Source organism: Argentina silus, assembly GCF_951799395.1.
Source record: "Argentina silus genome assembly, chromosome: X".
Lineage (NCBI taxonomy): Eukaryota > Metazoa > Chordata > Actinopteri > Argentiniformes > Argentinidae > Argentina > Argentina silus.
This window is the reverse complement of record NC_139653.1, coordinates 36,229,732-36,250,198: the sequence shown is the minus strand read 5'-3', so window position 1 is coordinate 36,250,198 and position 20,467 is coordinate 36,229,732. Positions and strand designations below refer to the sequence as shown.

At 41.8% G+C, this 20,467-nt stretch overlaps 1 protein-coding gene across 2 annotated transcripts in view; it reads left to right on the top strand.

Annotated features, from left to right (window-relative positions):
- Window positions 1–20,467, top strand: part of slc36a4 (solute carrier family 36 member 4) — a 125,726-nt gene that overhangs the window by 17,997 nt on the left and 87,262 nt on the right. For both annotated transcript variants that reach the window (XM_083695327.1, XM_083695326.1), the window contains exons 9-10: window positions 917–1,015; window positions 11,490–11,659. In XM_083695327.1, coding sequence (XP_083551453.1) covers window positions 917–1,015; window positions 11,490–11,659 — 269 coding nt within the window. The remainder of the gene's footprint in view (window positions 1–916; window positions 1,016–11,489; window positions 11,660–20,467) is intronic.

Below are 20,467 nucleotides of genomic sequence, written 5' to 3'. Positions count from 1 at the left end.
GCTACACTTCTTCTCTATTTCCCTCCTTCCTTCCATCTCTCTCTCTCTATCCCCTTGTAACAACTGATAATGCAATAACACCAGTTAATGTAGTACCTTTTCATAATGTAATAACTTTTGCATTTATAATGTAATTAAACCGGATAATGTAATAATTTGCCAGATAATGTAATACTCTTGTTGGATGAATAATGTGATAACATACCAAAATCATTGCATTATGTTTTGTTTAATTTATTTTAAGTGTCACATGTTGGTGTGGTGGGGGCCCCCCAAAATGTTAATGATCCCATACATATAATATTAGAGTACAAACATACAATATTTGTAAGTAATAATTTCAATGTTCATGCCATGCTGATAGTGCCTAGTTGGCAAGCCCTGAAAACAGTAAACTACACCAGTCTTATCCAGTCTACAACGCTGGTTCTGGAGAGCTTCTGAGTGCAGGCTTAGTCACTCTCTTCACAATAGCCCTCCTATTCTAGGAAAACTAAAGAAAAACTTCAAAACTTGACATTCAGGAAAAAAACTGACAAAGGTTTACATTTCAGATAATGTGGTAAAGTTATTCATGTTCTGTTTATCAAATTAGACATGACATGCTGTAATCTGCTAGGTTATAACTTTATCTGGTGTTATGCAAACGTTTTTACATAATGAAAAGTTATTACATTATCCAGTGTTATTACATTATCAGTTGTTACATCCCTCTCTTTATCTCTTTGCATCAGGGGAAATCTTATCCTATCTTCCGTCTGTGTCTCAGCAGTGTCTCTTGTGTCTTTGCCATTGATGAGAAAGCTGTTAGCCTGATCTGTTGGCCCATATGGGACTATCTGTCTCTAAATCACACATTATTCTCCCTGTTTTCCTAAATGTCTTCTGCTTCTCTGTTGTCACCCCTCTTTGACAGGATTTGGGGGGCCTTCACAGACTCCCGCTTACCTCCCCCATTGGCAAGTTCCCTTTCTTTTTCGGAACAGCCATCTTCGCCTTTGAAGGCATCGGAGTGGTAAGTACCCTTAGAGTGGCTAAGTTAACTCTTAATGGACCCTGGGGAATGCATCTGTGTGTGCATCTGTGTGTGCATCTGTGTGTGTATTTGTGTGTTTATCTGTTTCTGTCTGTCTGTCCGTATGTCTGTCTGTCCATCTGTCTGTCTGTGTGTCAGTACGCATGTCCACCTTGGGGCAGGATGATGTATGAGCCAGTACCAGAGTGTATTGACTGAGGGGCACAAGAGCGCTCTCTCACCGCCGCTTGCCCATTAATCAGAGACAGACGGGCAGAGAAAGAGGCGGTTGACACCACAGCAACTTGATAGACAGATCCAGACATGACACCCAGGCATTCTGGATCAAAACATCCTCTCTCCTCCTTGGCACTGAGAGAAACAATGAAGAAGAGATAGGGTGACACTGCTCAGACAGAGATAGATATTGCGTGGAAGAGAATGACAGTGGAGAAAGAATTAAAGTAGTTAGGCCTTCTTCAGCTATCCCATTGCCCTCTCTCACGACTTCCTCACTAGATTTCTCTCTCTCTCTCTCTTGCGGAGTGATCCACAACCATATGGGTTCCCTTTGTCACACTGACAGAATCATTATCTGCCGGGGGATACACAGGAGGGAGCCACATCAATGTGTCACTGGGCCTATTGGGAATAACTGATTTACCAGAGCTGATGCCAGTAAAAGCTACTCACTTCCTCTACTGTAGGCTGGGCTTCTCAACCTCCACTACAGGAGCAGTCCTATCCCCTAGCTGCTGCCGTGCATCACATGCCTTCGGTCGAATAGTGGCTCCTAATGTTAGACTTTGAACTGGATCACCTCTCTCATGATAGATTTTTAGTCAATTCGGATATTTAATTATGCTTGGTTGATATCTATTGATTGCTAATTAATTAATTAGGTGAGTACCTCAAGTGCTGTTGTCGTCATTTTGGCAAGCTTTGGACCGCAGGCAAAAATCTTTCATGGTGAATTTGTTAAAGTTTCCTCCTCTGGCTTCGGGGAGAGTGAGATAAAGGGAGAGATGCGGCAAGGATCCAAAAGGTGGTGCTCCCACTGAATAACTTTTTTCAAATTTGTGACTGAAAAAAGTCTCTCTCTTCCTTTTGGCAGGTTATTTGTTTACTGTATATTTTGGCTTCTTTTGTACTGTGAATGATGGGAAAAAACAGTAGAGATTTCCATGGCTTTGAGCTCTCCACTTTTCTTGAGCTTTGCTTGCACTTGAAAGGGAAGACTTTGCTCCTTATTTGTGTGGTCACTGTACAGGGAGATCAACTCCACATTGAGATCAGTTGCCTGAGATCTACTGTGCTTATCATAGTTTGACTTTTTGACTTGGGGCTGCAAGAACTAAGTGGAAAAAAAGGATTTTGCACATTGCCAGCAAACCACTACAACTAATATCAAAGCGCTGCTATGCTATAATAATACATCTCGATTCACAAAACAGCCAGTAAAGAATCATCTAGTGTGCCACACAGCCATACAGAAATCATGGGGGGTAGGCCATAGCAGACCCATACCTGCTTCACCACACAGCCTTCAGTAGTACAGGACTTTTTGCCCAGCAGATATTTAATTACAGTTCCTCGTGTGGAATCAGGTGCCGTTTCCCCCGACATGTGTGAATGTCCACAATCCTCTCTGGGTACAGGTTTGCGGACAGATCCCCCTCTAGGTATAGCAAAACCAGATCAGAGAATCGTTCATCATCCCTCAGTTGATCGAAGGCAATTTCGGAACCTATTAATCGCCGAAAATCTGCACTCCAATGTGGCTGACCCCACTGGCAGTGTTAGAGCTGGTTAGTCAAGTTACTAAAGGTTTTGATGGATACACCTTCTGGTCTTGAAGCTCATTTTAAAGCATTGGAAATGTAAGCGTACCGGAGAAATTATTCATCAAGTCCATCTCTGCGCAAACAAGCTGTGGGTGAATTTTGAGTGGCCCTGCATTCTGTAATAGTGGGTCAATGCCACGTTTGTCACACTTCATGACGGCGTCGCAAGCCCTTGCAATTTCCATCATTTCCCCTCAAAATCTCCTGTTCAAATCGGAAAGTGACGAATCCATGATAGGGAGATACAGGTACTGGTGGAGTCTTTTGGTGGCAGATTCTGCTGATTCTATTTCAGATGCCCTGCTGCTGCTAGCTTGGTTTTCTCTGGCATAGCGTGATTGTCACTATAAAGTGATCAAGATAGGTCAGGGGTCTTGAGTAAATTTTCTTTTAAGTGGGGTGGGGGGCTTGGCCTCTGCTGGCTCGTTGTCGGAACTGCAACATTGTTGTCTTTGCAGAACTGCTTTACTTTGCCCCAAACTTCACCCCAGTTGTCACTTCTCATCTGATAATGTGTAATGTCTGTGGCCAGCAGTCCCTTGTATGTAACATGTATAACTTTCAGTACATCCTCAATGACGATGAGACAAGATATGAATGTCAATCTGATCATGTGGTCATAAAGCTCACTTCTTGCCCTGATCGCTCTTTTTTTTCAGACAGCTTGTGATGGCTGAGAACTGTGTTTGGACAGTTAAACATACATCGCCACTTGCACGCCTACTGCCTGTCACTAGGCTGTCTCCTTTAGCTTCAGTTTTGACAAACTTGTGGTGGTTGTTGGGTTCCACAAACACTGAGTACAATTTATCTTTTCACAAGCTTTTCACATTGCAATTGACACCACAACATTCAACAAGGACAAGGTTGAGCTTGTGCACCATTCAATGTACATGGATAGCAAAGGGGTAGTCCTCCTTGATGGGTTGCTGAACCCCCGTTAATTGCTCTGACATAACGGCGGCTTCATCCTAGGACTGAGCGACAATAGGCCGATTTTTAAGTGCATTAGACACCAACCCAGCCTTAATCCCCTCAACAATCACAGCTGCATTATAGAAGGCTAAACAGTCTAAGAAACACAGGAATCAGTCTTTGACCATCAGCTTTTGTGTATATCTTATGCAAATAAAAAGCTGCTCTGTTTTGGATGATATAGCTTCGCCTGCAATCACTGAGAAGAATACTTTATCATGTACGGTCTGTGATCCATGTTCTCCATTAGCAAATAGGCAGGGCAACATCCACTCCTGGTGATTTAGGATTGAAGAATTGTCGAATATCCATTCCGACAGATAATTCACTGAGATGGAAAATGGCTGAAAGGGGCGCAATTATTTTTCCATAATAAAACAAAAGGGGTAGTGCATTCAATAACACTACTATTGCTCTCAGTTGTTGTAGTTGTCTAGGTTTTGATCTCTGGCTTAAAAGCAAATGTGTTTACCTTGTTGAACAGAGCCCCCCCTGCTTTGCAAGGCTGCAGGACTACCTACACAGCCACACAGTATATACCACCTCTTATGTTCTTGATTATTGACATTCATTTCACAAATGTTTTTACATATACCAAAGCAATTAAATTAATTTTGCATTGAATATCATTTATTTAAGATTTAATTGAATACACAATCCATCTGCTAGGGACACAATGCCACCCGCCCCCGCCTTTCAAACTGCCAATGCTGACCAAAGTTAAGCTTAACAAAGTTTCTGTGATTTGTTTTTCACTCTGTCTCGCATCTCCATCTGTTTTTCAGAGCTACAGTACCTCCGCTCGGTTGCTCTCTCTGGCTCAATCAATTCCTCGGCTGTAATTTTTTCCTGTTAATAGCATGCTTGCTACACTTTGCTATAAAGAACTGCTGGAGGAGTCTTCTTTTTGAATTAACCTTCTGAAGTAGTGCGGCCTGATCAATTAATATTCTTGAATTAGAAATGTGCAGAGGACTTAAATACTGTAATGAGGGGTGGCCTTGCTTAAAACAAGGTTTTCATTGGGCTGGGGATTCCTTAAAGGCTCTCTGGGGTGGAGAGGCTTCTGTTATTAAATGCAAATACATGCACCGTGCTATCAGCTTCACTACCTATGCTCTGCAGTGGGCGGGCAGAGTTGCAGAGGCTTTACTGTACCAAATGGTTCTTATGTGGCCTCAGGCCAAGTTTGAGAAGTGTTAAAACTCAGGCCCACACATACATGTATGGATGCACAAGCTCATACTGTATGCATGCCTACACCTACAAATGCATGTGTCTTTCCTTGTACACATGTACACTTCTGCATATACATTGCCCTGTGTAAGTAATGGGACAGTGAAGCATTTTTTCTTCTTTTGGCAACACACCAAAGGTTTTTAGGTTTTTAAATCAAACATTAATATGAGCTTAAAGTAGAGATTCTCAGCTTTTATTTGATGGCATTTGTGTACATATTAGTTTCACCATTCAGAAATTTCACGCACTTTTTATGCATAGTCCCCCTATTTCACAGTACCCAAAAGTAATCACAGATTTATCAAATGTCCAAATAAGCACTCATGTTTAGTAATTGGTGGACAATCCTTTGCATGCAATAACTGCCTGAAGTCTGCAACCCATTCACCCCACCAGACACTGGATATCATCTCTGGTGATGCTCTGCCATGCCTGTACTGCAGCCATATTCGGTTGTTGTTTTTTTGCCTAAAATCTTATCATCATGAAATGAAATGCATGTCCAATTGGATTGAAATCAGAATCAGAATTATTTTATTTGGCCAAGTATATTTGCACATACAGGAAATTGACTTGGTGAGGTTGGTGCATGGCACATAAAAAACTATATATAAGCAAAATATTATACAAATACAAAGTAGAACAATAAAAAAATTAATTATGTAGGCTATCTGAAGATTGACTTGGCCAGTCAAGACCTTCCCACTGTTTGGCCCTGAACAACTTCCTAGTTGCTATGGCAATATGTTTTGAGTCATTGTTTTACTGTATGATGTAGTGCCATCCAATGAATTTGGAAGCATTTGCTTGCACTCGAGCAGACAAGATGTTTCTGTACACTTCAGAATACATTCTACTGCTGCCATCAGCAGTTACAATCATCAATTAAGACAAGTTAGCAAGTTCTAGTGGCAGCTATACATGCCCAAACCTAACAGCCCCTGCACCATGTTTCACAGATGAGGTGGTATGCTGTAAATCTGGGGCAGATCTATTTTTCTCCAAACTTTCCTCTTGCAATCACTCTGGTCCATGATAATATTCATCTTATCTGTCCACAATACCCTTTTCCAGAACTCTGCAGGCTTTTTAGGTACTTTTTAGCAAACTGTAACCTGACCATCCTTTTTGAGGATAGTGGTTTACACCTTGCAGTGAAGTGTCTGTAGATTGGCTGGTGACGTATTCTGCGGATGGTAGTCTCTGATACATTTACGCCTACCTCCTGGAGAGAGTTCCTGATCTGTGGGACAGTTGTTTTGGGGTTTTTCTTAATTATGGTGAGCAATCTTCGGTCATCCACTGTGGAAGTCATCCTTGGCCTACCAGCCTGTTTGCAATTGCTGAGTTCACCAGTGCTTTTGTTCCTTTTTAATTATGTTCCAAGCCTAAGGTTTGGCTATGTTTCTGATTAGATTTTTCTGATATTTCAGCCTCAAAATGGCTTTCATTGACATCTCTTTGGTTCACATGTTGACAGACACCAATAGCAAACTCCAAAAGCTAATCCAAAGCCTAGAATCAATACTACACATTGACAGCTCTCTTATGCCACCAGAAACACCTGTCAAGCCAATTGTCCCATTACTTTTGTGTACCCTAAAATAGGGGGACTATGTATAAGAAGAAAATAATCTTCACTGTCCCATTACTTATGCAGGGCACTGTACTAGACAAACTGTAATATTAATGAACATACATAATCGTCACAGGGATTTACTCTCACATATACACCCACACTCATTTTCACATACCCCCCCCCCCCCCCCACACACACACACACACACACACACACACATGCAAACACACTTTGTCTCTGTCACAAAATTTGCCCTTCTTGCTTCTGTCCTAAATGCTGTACGCCTCCTGGCTAATGACACAGGAGGAGGTGGGGGCTTAAGACAGGGTACGAGTGTGCCCAGGAACAGAAGCAGAAAGACCCCAGGCTGCTTCTTGGAGGGGTGTGTGTGCACGTCTGAGTGTGTATGCTCTCCACTTCAGGCCCTTAGCCAAACAGAGTGATGTATGAACAGCCTCATTACTCACATACAGAGGAGGGCGACGGCGGGCCAGGACAGGACAGAGCTGGGCTTTTAGAGTGGGTGCCTTTGAATGATGGCACCAATAACAGTAGATCTGCTTCCAGTCTAAACCTGGAGTCATGGCCTGGTTTGGTTTTCCAGGGGTGGTGATTTTGATTCTCTTGTTAATATTAGAGAATCAGCTGTAGGTTGGAATGGACTTTGGACCTCTTGGCACAAGACCTTGGCACAGGCCTCTAGGTCTCTGTGGCATGAGAAAATAGTAGTCTCAATGATTGAAACAGGTTATTGGCTACAAACTACTCCTGCCACAAGACTGAGCCTGAGCCTCCCTTCCCGACCATCTTGCTCCATGTATTGCTTCACTTGTTAAATTGCCATCAATTAACCTTTAATTGAGTACAAATTAGTTTAATAGATCAGTGAAAGAGAACTGCGGTAATGACTGCAGGCAGAGAGGCTGTGCTTTGGAGTTATTATGTGTTGGTGCTTAATCTGTCTGCGTATTAGTTGCTTGAGTGCAAATGTGGTGGCGCGCATGTCTTACTGAAGGGGAAAAGGGAACAGATTAAAATGATTGAACCCAAGTCAGTCATGGTTAAGAAAACAGAATAATTTGGTCTCCTTCATCCCCCTCATTTCTCAATCTCTGACCCTCACCTGTGTGTCTCTCCCTCCACCTCTTTTTCTCTTTAACACCATTTTTTCTTAGCCATCCTCCTCTCTACCCCATGTCTGTCTTTTCTGCTCTCTCTATAGATATATCTTATCCATCTCTCTCTTTCTCTCCCCTCCTCCATCTCCCTCTCTCTCTCCTCGCCTCCATTTATCTCTTTCTCCCTTTCTCTCTCTGTATGCTCCTGCACCTCTCACAGTAGCTGGCTGTGCTCCAGGTCCGAGGTCAGTGTTTTTGGCTTGTTAACTGAGCCACCTGTTGTGCTCTAGCTGAATGTGGACCAGGCGTCTGGTCTGTGAGACTCTTGAAGTCTCACACACTCTGTTTGATGTGGCTGTGAGACAGTGGGGGGCTTGTCTGTGAGACAGGAGATGTTTGGTTGTGAGCCAGGGAGGCAGAGTAGTTCCACTACATGTAGCTCAACTATTAGTTTAAATACATTTAGCTGTACCTTGGTGGTAGTTAAACTTTATTCAAATCTTAGTAGTGTTTTCAGTAGTAAACTACTTTTTTTGCCATGTGCCAGTGTAGTGAGCTACAGTAGGTCAGAGTTTAAAAGCTTCACGCTTGTGCGACGATGTCGCTGACAGTAAGGAGTCAGCTCAACTATTTGCCATGTTTTATTTAATTTAATTTAATCTGTAAACTAATTGTATTTTCACTGTTTCACTATCCAACAAGTAATTTGTAGTTTCCTACTATCTGTATTTGACTGTTCTTTTTCACCTCATAGCATGTATCATAGTTGGTGTCAGGTGTCATAGGTGTCATATCATTGCTGTAGCCCTGGACAGATCTTGATATGTGTGACATTCATGATCTGTAGGCTACACGTTTTGATTCAGCTCCTGTGGGTGCTTGCTTGAGCTCCACTTACAACAAGCTCAAATTGTTTCCCATTAACAAACAAAAGCATGAGAATTTATTTAGCCACTTGACAGTCTTTTAGAGATACAATTTGAATGCTAAGTATAATCCAGTCCCACTCCCTCCCTTAGAACAGTGAAGTTCTTCATTTAACAAATTCCGTTAGTTAATAGAAGATTTACATGATAACATTGATTTTACTGTAGCCAAAATGTTGCATATGAGAACTGTTATCAATTCCATTTTACACAAAAATAAAACGGTTGTGTTCATTTATGCATTTCAAATTATTTTTAGGCTACCCAGCTTGGAAGTGTGGGTAACCGACTATCTACAATTACATTACCATATCTGATCAATGACAAATGAGGCAAAATCAGCTGGAAGTTTATACAGTCGATCTGTCTGAAAATTCATACAGTCACCATACGTTTGCAAAAAGACAATATCTGCTAGATAAGAGAGCCAGCTTCCATGTTTCTTTCCATGTCATGTTGGTAGGTAGGCTACGATAGATGGATGGTTACAGATAGGCCTACTACTGCAAACCCTTACTGTTAGCTGGTTTAGGCAGCTAGCGGTGGTGCATCAGTCTGCTGTTTGACAGACAAAAGTATACAAAATTCATAATCATAATTTGGACGGAGGGTCTGGGAGAAACTGGTGGATAGATAAAGACCTTTTTGTGCTGACTACTCTTTTTGCAGCATGCTTTTCATTCATACGTGAAATAGAATGTAAAGCTATTTGTGATAATGTCTGTACAGATCTTTCTATGATCAATCTGGTGTGCCCATAGGCCTATATCAACAATACTGTGCATCTGATGGGGGAATATGAGAAGTGGGGGACATGTTTTAGCTGACCTTTGACATGAATAAGCCCAAGTCGGCTTTGATAATGCAACCTACTGTATGGATTATAGAATACAGTTAGGAATTTTCATGCGAGACAGGAGTAAGGATTTTATATTTCAGTGGGATTGAGACCGGATACCAAGGTAGCCTATATAGGACATGAGAAGATGGCTGTAACAGAGATGCCTGTGCATCTTGCATAGTTGTGTCATATGTTGATGGGGAACTGTAATATGTTCCATTACAATGAGTGTGAGAGAACGAGAGGGGGAGCGAGAGAGATACAGCAGAACATGTGTTCAAACCAGGAGTGCATTTTCTTGTGTGCTGGTGTGCTTCTCCCAAATAGACTACATTTTGTTATCGTTTGTTATCTAATGAGAGTAGGCCTATGCCCCCTACACCCAGCATTGTTTCAGCTAAACATATATGTCAGAATATTGCCGCATGAATTCATATTTTGAACTGAGGGTCTGGGACCGTCTTGCATTTCATGCAATTCTACATTGTTTTAAAAAACATTTCTAATCAACGGTATTATATAAATTATGTTGAAAACAATGTAGAATTGCATGAAATGCAGTTGTACAAAATGTATAAATCCTGTTGCTATCGAGCGAGCCAAAACACTGGGGGGAAAAAACCTGTGGAAAGGTCCTGCACATATCAATGTTTCCCTTAGAATTTTTTTAGGCAGGGAGCCGGGTGTCTGCAGTAGCTGGGCGCATGCATTTGTCCAATATTGGATAAGATGGGATCAGGGAACCTTATATGGTTCTTTGAGGGGGTTCACAGGCATGTCCTGCAAGGGAGCCAAAGTTACTATTCATTACCAACCAAAGATACAGGGGCGAGATGATTACAAATGCTATAAGTTGAGAGTAGATAAGGATTTATACATTTTGTCCCTATTAAAATACCTTGATATTTAAACAATTTCCTCTCTTCATCTCAGCTGTTCTTCATGAGCTGATCTGCTATTGTTTACTCTCCCTTCGTTATATCAATTGTCCATGAAGACATGATTTGTTCTAAATTAAGGTTTATCCAAGGACATCATTTTGAATGTCTCCAACCAGACATACACATAGACATAGACCAGACTCATAGGCTACTCCTCAAGTAATTCATCCAAGCTGCCATTATTGTTATTAAAATATACAATTAATATCAGCTGACAAATTGGGCCCAACGATGCCCCCAGGTTGCTGACAAAGTCATGAATTGCAAATCAGACAACTCAAGGTATCGGAGAAGTAACATGGTCTTGCTAAAAAAAAAAAGAATATGGTCTTTGAATATGCATCTGATTAAATATGTTCAAATAAAACTGTTGTTTACCAAGATTAGAAAAGCTTTCATATTTCCTCAAGGTGAGGAGAGAGAGAGAGAGAGAGAGAGAGGGAGAGGGAGGGAGAGGGAGAGAGAGATTTTGGTGTCCGACGGGAGCTCATTATACTATCTCTTCATGTGGAGGTTTGTTGATAAATGGTGATCGTTAATGCCTTTGCCCAGATCGAGTAGCTTTCTCAGGCGCAAAGTGGCTCTCAAGTCTGTGTGCGGTACTTAACAGTGATAATGTTCCCTGCTGTGGCATCCCCACAGGGCATGGGACAAATGCAACCAAACGACTTGACTCCTTCCCAAATACTGTATACTACAACTTGATGAGAATCCGATTCTGATGTAGAGCAAAGTATTTTCAACTATACACAAGGAGACTAGCCTCAACAGCTCTGTTAATGTTCTCTGAGCCCGTTTTTTTTTTCCTTTAATCTATTGTTGAGGAAACCTGATGTTTTTTTTTTGTATTCTTCCCCAGTATGGCTTGCAAGTTCCACCTTTTTCAGACTTGCTAACCAAGATTGCTTAGTTTTTTACAACATTGATTTTGTTACATGGCTTTCTTGTTTGTGTGTGTGTGTGTGTGTGTGTGTGTGTGTGTGTGTGTGTGTGTGCGCGCATTTGTCATAGGTTCTTCCTCTTGAAAACCAGATGAGGGATCCCAAGCGGTTCCCGTTGGCTCTTAATATTGGTATGGGCATCGTCACAGTCCTGTATGTTGCCCTGGCGACACTAGGCTACCTCCATTTTGGTGATGACATCAAAGGAAGCATAACCCTTAACCTTCCTCACAGCGCATGGTAAGTCACTTGTAATGGAACAATCCAAGATAGGATACATATGTAGCATTCCTGACAATGTCGACATTTGTTCTGTGGTTTATGTATGGTTAGGAGGATATGGTCACAGACTGTGTCCTCGGCAAGGCTTACTTTGATTGTCCTATGCTGTGTTCATATTCTTCTTATGTGTTTTCCTTCTTCCTTGACAACTTCCTAACATTCAACTTAACCTCACATGGTGTTTCTGTGTTCTCCTAATTGCATTTAGATTGACACATCTATCAATAGCCACAGCACTTTATGGATATGTACAAATGCACTGGTGGTGGTGGTGGAGGGGTGTTGGGGCGGGGGGAGAGTTGATGGCCTTTCTCGAAATCACATTGCAGCTGATGGATAGACTTTTGCAGGTACTCCAGTGGATGGTGTTTGCGAGAAAATAAACCAATCCCTTTCCGTAATACTTCCTGACGTTGTGTCTGTCACCAGACACAGTGAAGAAGGCTAGGTTAAAGAAACACAATGTAAAAGCGTGTAAGAAACAAATTGGCCTCCGCTCGCCCAGTAAAAGGTTTATCTGACACTGCACAATACAAAAAGGTTAAGGTTATCGGCAACGCAGTGCTGCCATGGTAAAAGAATTGCATGTGGTGTGTGTACCTGTTGTGTATTCGTGGATAGTGTTGTGTTTTATGTTTCTTATGATTTGTGGTTTTGTTGAGTCTGTGTGTGTCTTATGTGACTAGATGTAGTATACAGTGATAAAGCCATGGTTAGTGAGAGGTGTCAGGATGAGGAATAGAAGAAGTGGGCTTTACTTAGTGGGCTTGCTTCAGCAACCTGCAACAATCCTGACAACAAGCAATGGTGCTAGTGGGATTTGTTCATGATTCATTGTATTTCTTTACACCCTCCGCCTATAAAAGTAGTTCATAAAACTATTACTATAGGGATGCAGGTTTGTTAATAGTTCTGGAACGCATGATATATCACTGTAGTTAGGGGCGCAGGTTGGTTGAATGTTCTGGAACGCATGGTCTAATATGATTGGCATGGCAACCCAGTAAACAAATCTCTCCCTGGCTGGTTTATAAAAGCTAGCTAGCCAGTTCAGTTTTTGAGGAATGTAGCAGCATAAGGATGACAAAAACAACCATTAACACGAGAGCCTCCACGGGTTCCCATGGACATCATGTGACACTTTGTAATAAAATAACTCTGCTGTTGTGAGACCCATGTCCCCCCTCCTTCCCTGATTTTTCCTAAATGTCTGTTTTTAACATATTAGCATTGTTACAATTTCAAAATCACACATGGAAAAACACATGGGAGCATTTTCATGACTATCATACTTTTTATTGATCGCTTACACCTCCGAGTCATGTCTTGAGGCATGATTAGCACATGTTGTTTTCCCCCAAGCTTCACCCTAGATTTACCCTCTTAATAGTAAATCGAAACTGACCCTACAGTTATGAATGACTTACGTTTTTCAACCATAATGCTATCAGCGACATTTACAGAAAGACAATAAGTTATTTGTATCATCAATGCGCGATTACATGTGAATAGAAGCCAACGTGCAGCCTCCTAACAAGAGACACCTATCCTTCATCACACCTGTACGTTGAAACGCAGGCTTATTGTCCTCAAGCCACAACATAGTTTTTCTCTCAGTCTATTTAGACCTTGTTTTCAATGAGCATGTATGTGTGTCTGTGCGTAAAGGCTAGGGATAAACTATTGATAATGCTCGCAATACTGAAAGTGGGCAGTCAATGAGAAATGATGTGGATAATGTGTGTGTGTGTGTAGGCTATATGTGTCTGAAAAAACAGTTACTCTGCTAAGTATTGTCCATCGAAACCTACAGTTATAATATGGCTTTCTGTGCCTGGGGAAAGATCCGTCTTTGCCAGCAGAGGCGCGAGTGTCTTGAGAATATGGTGATGAAAATCATGGAGCCTTTCCTGGGCAAAGGCAAAAATTGAAACTTCTGATCTCTACATTAATTTCACTGGCAAACAAGTTGAAAAAAAAATGTTCACCCTCGCAGTACGACCACATTTGCCCGCGGGTTTAAATACTTTTTCACCGTTTTATTTATACAAAAAACAATGACTTGTACCTTATTCGCTGTACAAATAAAATCAATTAAATTGATGGATTTTTCTTTTCTTTTCTTTTCTTTTTTTTTACAGTATCTAGAGTTACAGAATTATGTCCGTCAATATTTTATATTCGGTATGTAGCTCTTTGAAATACAATGATTATAAAGTCCTGAACACAGTGACTAAACACAACCAGTGCATTACCTTTGCTAGTAGTATTAAATAGTATTGAACTAATTCAATGATTACACTGAAAACACTAACGTAAACAATGAACGTCCTCCGACGTGACTCTGGAGGCATTGGTAAGTAATGAAGGCCCGGAGGTTCTAGTGTTAATTATTGTCAGAATCCTTCCATTGGTCTAGCAACATTTTCATTGAGAAAAACGTATAAAAAAGCTAAAATGAGTGTTTATGGTATATGTATACATTTTTCAAATAAAAGTGATGAAGTAGCTGTGCTGATATTTTGGAACGGCTGGAATGCTTCTCTGGCAATCACAATGCTTGATTTGATCAACCCGTAACACACTACTGTTATTAGTCATTCTTAATTTTGTATGTCTTCTTCTTCTTCTTGAATTGTGCAAATGTTGTCAATAACACTTGTAAATTCAATGATGCATTATTACTGATAAAAAAAGCCATTTGGAAGATTTGAAAAATTAGCTACACTAGTACTAGCGAAAAAATTGTTAGCTGTCTTGCTGGCTAGCAAGTTTTGGTAACACTTTAGTATGGGGAACACTTACAGTGCCTTTGGAAAGTATTCAGACCCCTTCACTTTTTACACATTTTGTTGTGTTATAGACTCAATTCCTTTCTTCCCCATTCTGATGCTTGGTTTGAACTTCAGCAGGTCGTCTTGACCATGTCTACATGCCTGAATGCATTGAGTTGCTGCCATGTGATTGGCTGATTAGATATTTGCATAAACAAGCAGGTGAACAGGTGTACCTAATAAAGTGGCCAGTGAGTGTACATGCTCATTGAAAACAAGGTCTTAATAGACAGTTTTTCTCACAATGTTGTGGCTTGAGTACAATAAGCCTGCATCCAACATACTGGTGTGATGAAGGGTATGTATCTCTTCTTGGGAGGTTGGTTGCGCGGTTGGTAATCGCGCATAGATCATGTAAATAACTGTTATTGTCTTTCTGTAAAAGTTGCAGATGGCCATTATGGTTGAAACAGGAGTTTCAATTTACTATAAAGTCAAGTCTTGTTTATTTGTCATTACACTGAATACAAATATACAATGCAACGAAATGCCTGAGGCAGAGCAGCTCTACAACATCAATCATCATCAACAATACAGTGTAATAAGGATGATAGATAAAATGTAAACCGTAACAATAATTAAACAGTAAAATAATTAAATAAAATATACAGGATTATTATAGCAGTGGCGGTGAGTGTCAATTCGACAGTCTAATGGCCTGAGGGTAGAAGCTATTCCGAAACTTATTGGTCTGGGGCTGGATGCTTCAGTACTGTCTGCAAGATGGAAGCAGAGAGAACAGGGTGGAACTGGGATGGCTGTTGTCCTTGATGATCTTCCAGGCCTTTTTCTTACATCTCTCGGAGTAGATGGCGTGGACGGCTGGGAGCTCACAGCCCATGATGTACTAGGCCGTTTTCATCATTCTCTGCAGGGCTTTAAGGTCATGTGCAGTGCAGCTGCCATACCAGGTGGCGATGCAGCCGGACAATGGTGCACCTGTAAAACTTTGTGAGGATCTGGGAGGACTTGCCAAATTTCCTCAGCTGCCTGGCGTGTGCCATTAAGAGAGAGATTATTATCCTGGTACCAGTCTGCCAGGAAATGTATCTCATCCCTATAGGCTGTCTTGTCGTTGTTGGAGATCAGGCCAACCACGGTGGTGTCATCAGCAAACTTAATGATGGTTTTGGAGCTGTGCATGGCCATACAGTCGTGGGTGAACAGGCGGAGGTGGCGGAGGAGTGGCGGAGGTGGTGCACCCAACCCTCACCACCTGGAGTCTTCCAGTCAGGAAATCCAGGATCCAGTTACATAGGGAGGTGTTGAGACCCAGGTCCTTGAGCTTGGTGACGAGCTTGGAGGGGACTATGGTGTTGAATGCTGAACTGTAGTCAATAAACAGCATTCTCACGTAGGTGCCGCCTTTGTCCAGGTGAGAGAGCAGTGTGTATGGTGAGGGCAATGGCATCATCAGTGGATCTGTTCTGGATGATGTGCAAATTGGAGGGGGTCTAGTGTTGCAGGTAGAGAGGAATTTATATGGGATTTAACCAACCTCTCAAAGCATTTCATTATGACTGATGTGAGAACCACATGGCGATAGTCAGAAAGACAGGTAGCCTTGGTCTTCTTAGGAATGATGGTGGTCACCTTGAAGGAGGTGGGGTTTGCAAACTGGGACATGGACATGTTGAATATGTCCATAAAAACACCCGCCAGTTGGTCAGAGCATGCTCTGAGGACCCACCCCGGGATGCCATCTGGTCCAACCAGATCAACTGATGTTGACGCGCTTAAAAACTTTACGCACGTCAGCCTTGGTAAATGATAGCACACAGTCCTCACTAGTAACGGGAGCTTTAATGGGGAGCTCCATGTCACTATCCTCAAACCGAGCGTTAGTGGAATTCAGCTAACCAAACTGCCTGGTCTCCCTTTATAGTCCGTAATTGTTTGTAATCCCCGCCACATACCTCTCATGTCAGAGCCGTAGTATTGAGATTCGATCTTGTCCCTGTAATTCCTCCTTCGTCTCTGATGGCTTTTCAGAGGTTGGATCCAGAATTCCTGTAGACATTCAAGTCCCTTTGATTGTATGCGATGGTCCACAAAGCACGTATATCACTTTTTAATCCATGGTTTTTGGTTGGGAAATTTCTGTACCGTGACAGTAGGAACAATGTTGTCTATACATTTCTTGATGAAACCAGTGAGTCGGTGAAAACATTGATGTTGTTTTGAGTGGAGGCTTTGAACATATTCTAATCCACGCAGTCGGGACACCCCTGAAGTGTATCCCCTGTTTGCTCACTCACATTCGTTAAAACATGGAACAAATAAAAGAATGTACTGTAATCTTGTTTTGTTCACACATTATTTATCATAATGCCATTGCCTATTTGGGAGGAGTGCACTGGCATACAAAAAAATGCACCCCTGGTTTTGGACATGCTCTGCTGTATCTCCCGCTCTCTTGCTTGATCGGGACTTTGTGAGTGAGTCCTCTCTCTCTCCCCCACCCATTGTTACCATACCTCAACTGCTCTGCAATCTGAAACGATCAAGCAAGTGATTGCGAAAGGTTGTCTTATTATGATGAGTACAACCTTCAAAAAAGTATTTTACACACATCACGTGTCCAATACAATGTATGCACAAAACGGATAAATTATTTGTCAGCAGTATTTGAAAACGTGAATAAGACCGTAAATAAATAAATGATCACCACACAAACCTGTCAGAGATGTTTTTATTGATGCAAGTGGTGACTGCCGGTGTCTTGGGATGAATAAATTCATCGGATAACCAATACAGGCAAAATTGAAGATAAAGTTAAGCTATACAAGCTAGACCTAACTTTTTTGACCTACCGAGGCTATATGGCCTAAAACGCAGTGCATATGGCGCAACAACCATTCTTTTTTCAAACATCCTTCACAGCTCTTATCACCACCTTAAAGTTAAGCTACTGTATACAAGCTAGACCAAACTTTTTGCCTACCGAGGCTATGATACTGTACAAAACGCCTGTAGTACAGCAAGCTACAGTACAGTACTCTTGCAATGTAAATATATCCATCATGCTCAATGATGCCTCCTGGTGGTTGTTTTGCAAGGTGAATGACATGAAAAAAAACCTCACGGGTGCTGTCACAGGACTCCCGCAACATCATCACACAAGTGGGGACTTTTTAAACTTCTACCTACTGTAGGAGACTAGTCAGTTTAGCCTGACTGAAGTCCCCAGTCCCCAGCCGTTAACTATCCTGTACAGTTATTTCAGAGCAATTTTAGTATCGGCTTGGGGCGGGGTATATACACAGCAGTAATGATAATGGACGAGAATTCTCGTGGCAGAGTCCAAAGTCCTATCCAGCGAATAACAATGGCGGAGTTGGAAACTGCAGGAGTAAGCCAGGTCTCGTAAAGATGAGGGCACTGCAAGCTTTAATATCCCGCTGGAAAGTAATCCTTCCTCTGCTTTCATCCAGTTTGTTGTCATGAGGGTTAATCTCGTCTACCTCACGTTGCTTGAAAGTCATACTTTTTAAACTATTCAAACTTAAAAGTGCACATATTAACATGCAGGTCTATGGAAACCAAAATATGCAATTTTTGGACCACTACAGCTCTTACACCTGTCAAGCTATTCACACCAATCCAACTGTAAAATGTGCCAAAAACTCCGTATTATCAACCCTGATAACAGCTGTCTGATACCTTATGTATTAAACATGTGTAACTCCAAAAACTCTCATCCAGATAACATTCTGTGATCTCCTTTGTTACTGCAATTGCCATGGAACTTTCAGGACTCATTAATAAAAACAGCATGAGACCTGCAGAACTCATTCTTAGAATGATTACACAACAATGCACTCTCTTGGCAACCAGTTCTACCCCAATAAAACCACCATACACTCTCTCTCTCTATCTATTTTACCTTAGAAATCCTCTAACCTTCTCTCATCTTTCTGGCTATCCTACCGTCTCACTACTCTCACTTTCTTTCAACTACCCAGCCATAATCCTTTATTCTATCTATCCGCAGTTAACCGGCTTTAAACCTTTCCCACTACCAAAATAAAACTGTAAACCCACAAAGTTTCTTCTGGAACTTATTTTTCTAATTCTTATTCTTATTATTCCAATTCTTATGAATTTTTTGACCGCTACTCCTCCTACAACTTGCAATCAATTCCCACTAATCCAACTGTAAAACGTGTAGAGAGGTCTAACTTGAGTTGCTTACATTAATATATTTTTCAAACTCATTCTTTTTTAAATTATTCATTTTTTTGTAACTCAAAAACTATCATTTAACATGGTGGGATGTTGATTTAGGCCAACATTCTTAGAGCCAAATTGTTACTGCAACTGCTATGGAATTTTCAGAACTCTTGAATAAAAACAACAGGAGACCTACAGAACACATTCTTAGAATGATTACACAACAATGCACTGTCCTGGCTACCAGTTCTACCCCACTGAAACCACTCTCCACCACTAAACCAACCAACTCTACCACTCTCAACCACTAACCAACCTACTCTACCTGCTCCACTGAACTACCTAGGCCATCTATCCCATCTATCTAACTATCTTTCTTCTATCAATTCATCCAGCCACCCAACCAACAGACCAATCAACCGACATTCATCCATCCAACCAACCAAACTACTTTGACTTTAACTTTATCCGCTTTCTTTCAACTACGCAGCAAATCTATCTATATGTAGTCTTTAAACTTTTTTTACTACCAAAAACAGACGTTGCAAGCCCACAGAGTTTCTTCTGGAACTTCTTTTTCCAGTTCCAAACACACACACACACACACACACACACACACAGACAGACAGACACACACACACTCCGCATCTCCTTCCTTGGAGTCAGCTTTAGACAGCTTTTGGAAAAATATTTTTGCAATATTCTATTGCCCCCCAAGGTGCCTGCATAAAAATGATGAGTATGTGTTTCTCATTTTTTGCTTTGACATGCTTCTCTGTTGAGAGTGGGAAATATGAAAGGAGACAAATAGAGAGAGCCATGTATCCCATTACTTTTGACAGAGGGGTTGGTTGTGGGGTGCAAGGCTCATAGGAGGTCAGGAGAATTTTGTGCCCCTGTAGACATAACCTCCCAACCTTTTCCCTGCTCCAGTTTTTGCACAGAGGACGCAATAAATCAACTCCCCACCACAGCCTGGGGTGGGAGCATTTGTTTTTTGCCTGGTAGAATAGGGAAGTGGAAATGTAGTGCATGGATCATATCTGCAGGCCCCAGATAACTAGCTGCCATTGCTGTGTGCATGCTGAATGGAAGCCAATATGGAGAGGCTTTCATTGGTGGCGACGGGAGAAACACAGGGGAGTGTGCTATTGGGGTTGAGGGGCTCTGCTGCACCTATTCTTCAAGCAGAAATGATGAGCTCTGGCCTCTCTGTCTATAACTTCATGATATTTGCCAACATCTGTCAGTGAGAGGTGCTATTGTCCCAACCTTTCCCCCCTCTCTCCATCCTATCTCGGACAGGCATTATTTTTGTCTCACCTCTTCCCCTTCCCTCCCCTTTCACTGTTAGTTGCCATTTGCCCCCTCTCATCCTTCCCCTTCTTTTCCTCCTCTTCTGTTAGGGCTCAGTGTATCATGCATCCCTCATGAGAACCCATATAGAACAATTACGTTAACAAGCCCCGCAGTATTAAGTGTCCTCTGAGGTCTCCATTGTGCCTTCTTCACGCCCATGACTCTATTGCATCTTTTCTTTGCTTAATAAGCCTATTCTCACTTCCCCTCTGGAGGCTGCCAGTCTTGGCCCCTGCTGTTGGAGCAGAATGGCTTTTCCCTGTGCTGCAGGTCATTATGGTGTGATAACCTCTATTAATCATCTCCAATAGAGTCCCTACTCCGGGGCTGGCAAAGTGCTAATCCCTACCGAGGCGTCCGCTGCGCCCGCTGCGCCCGCCCGCCGTCACTACAGAACACT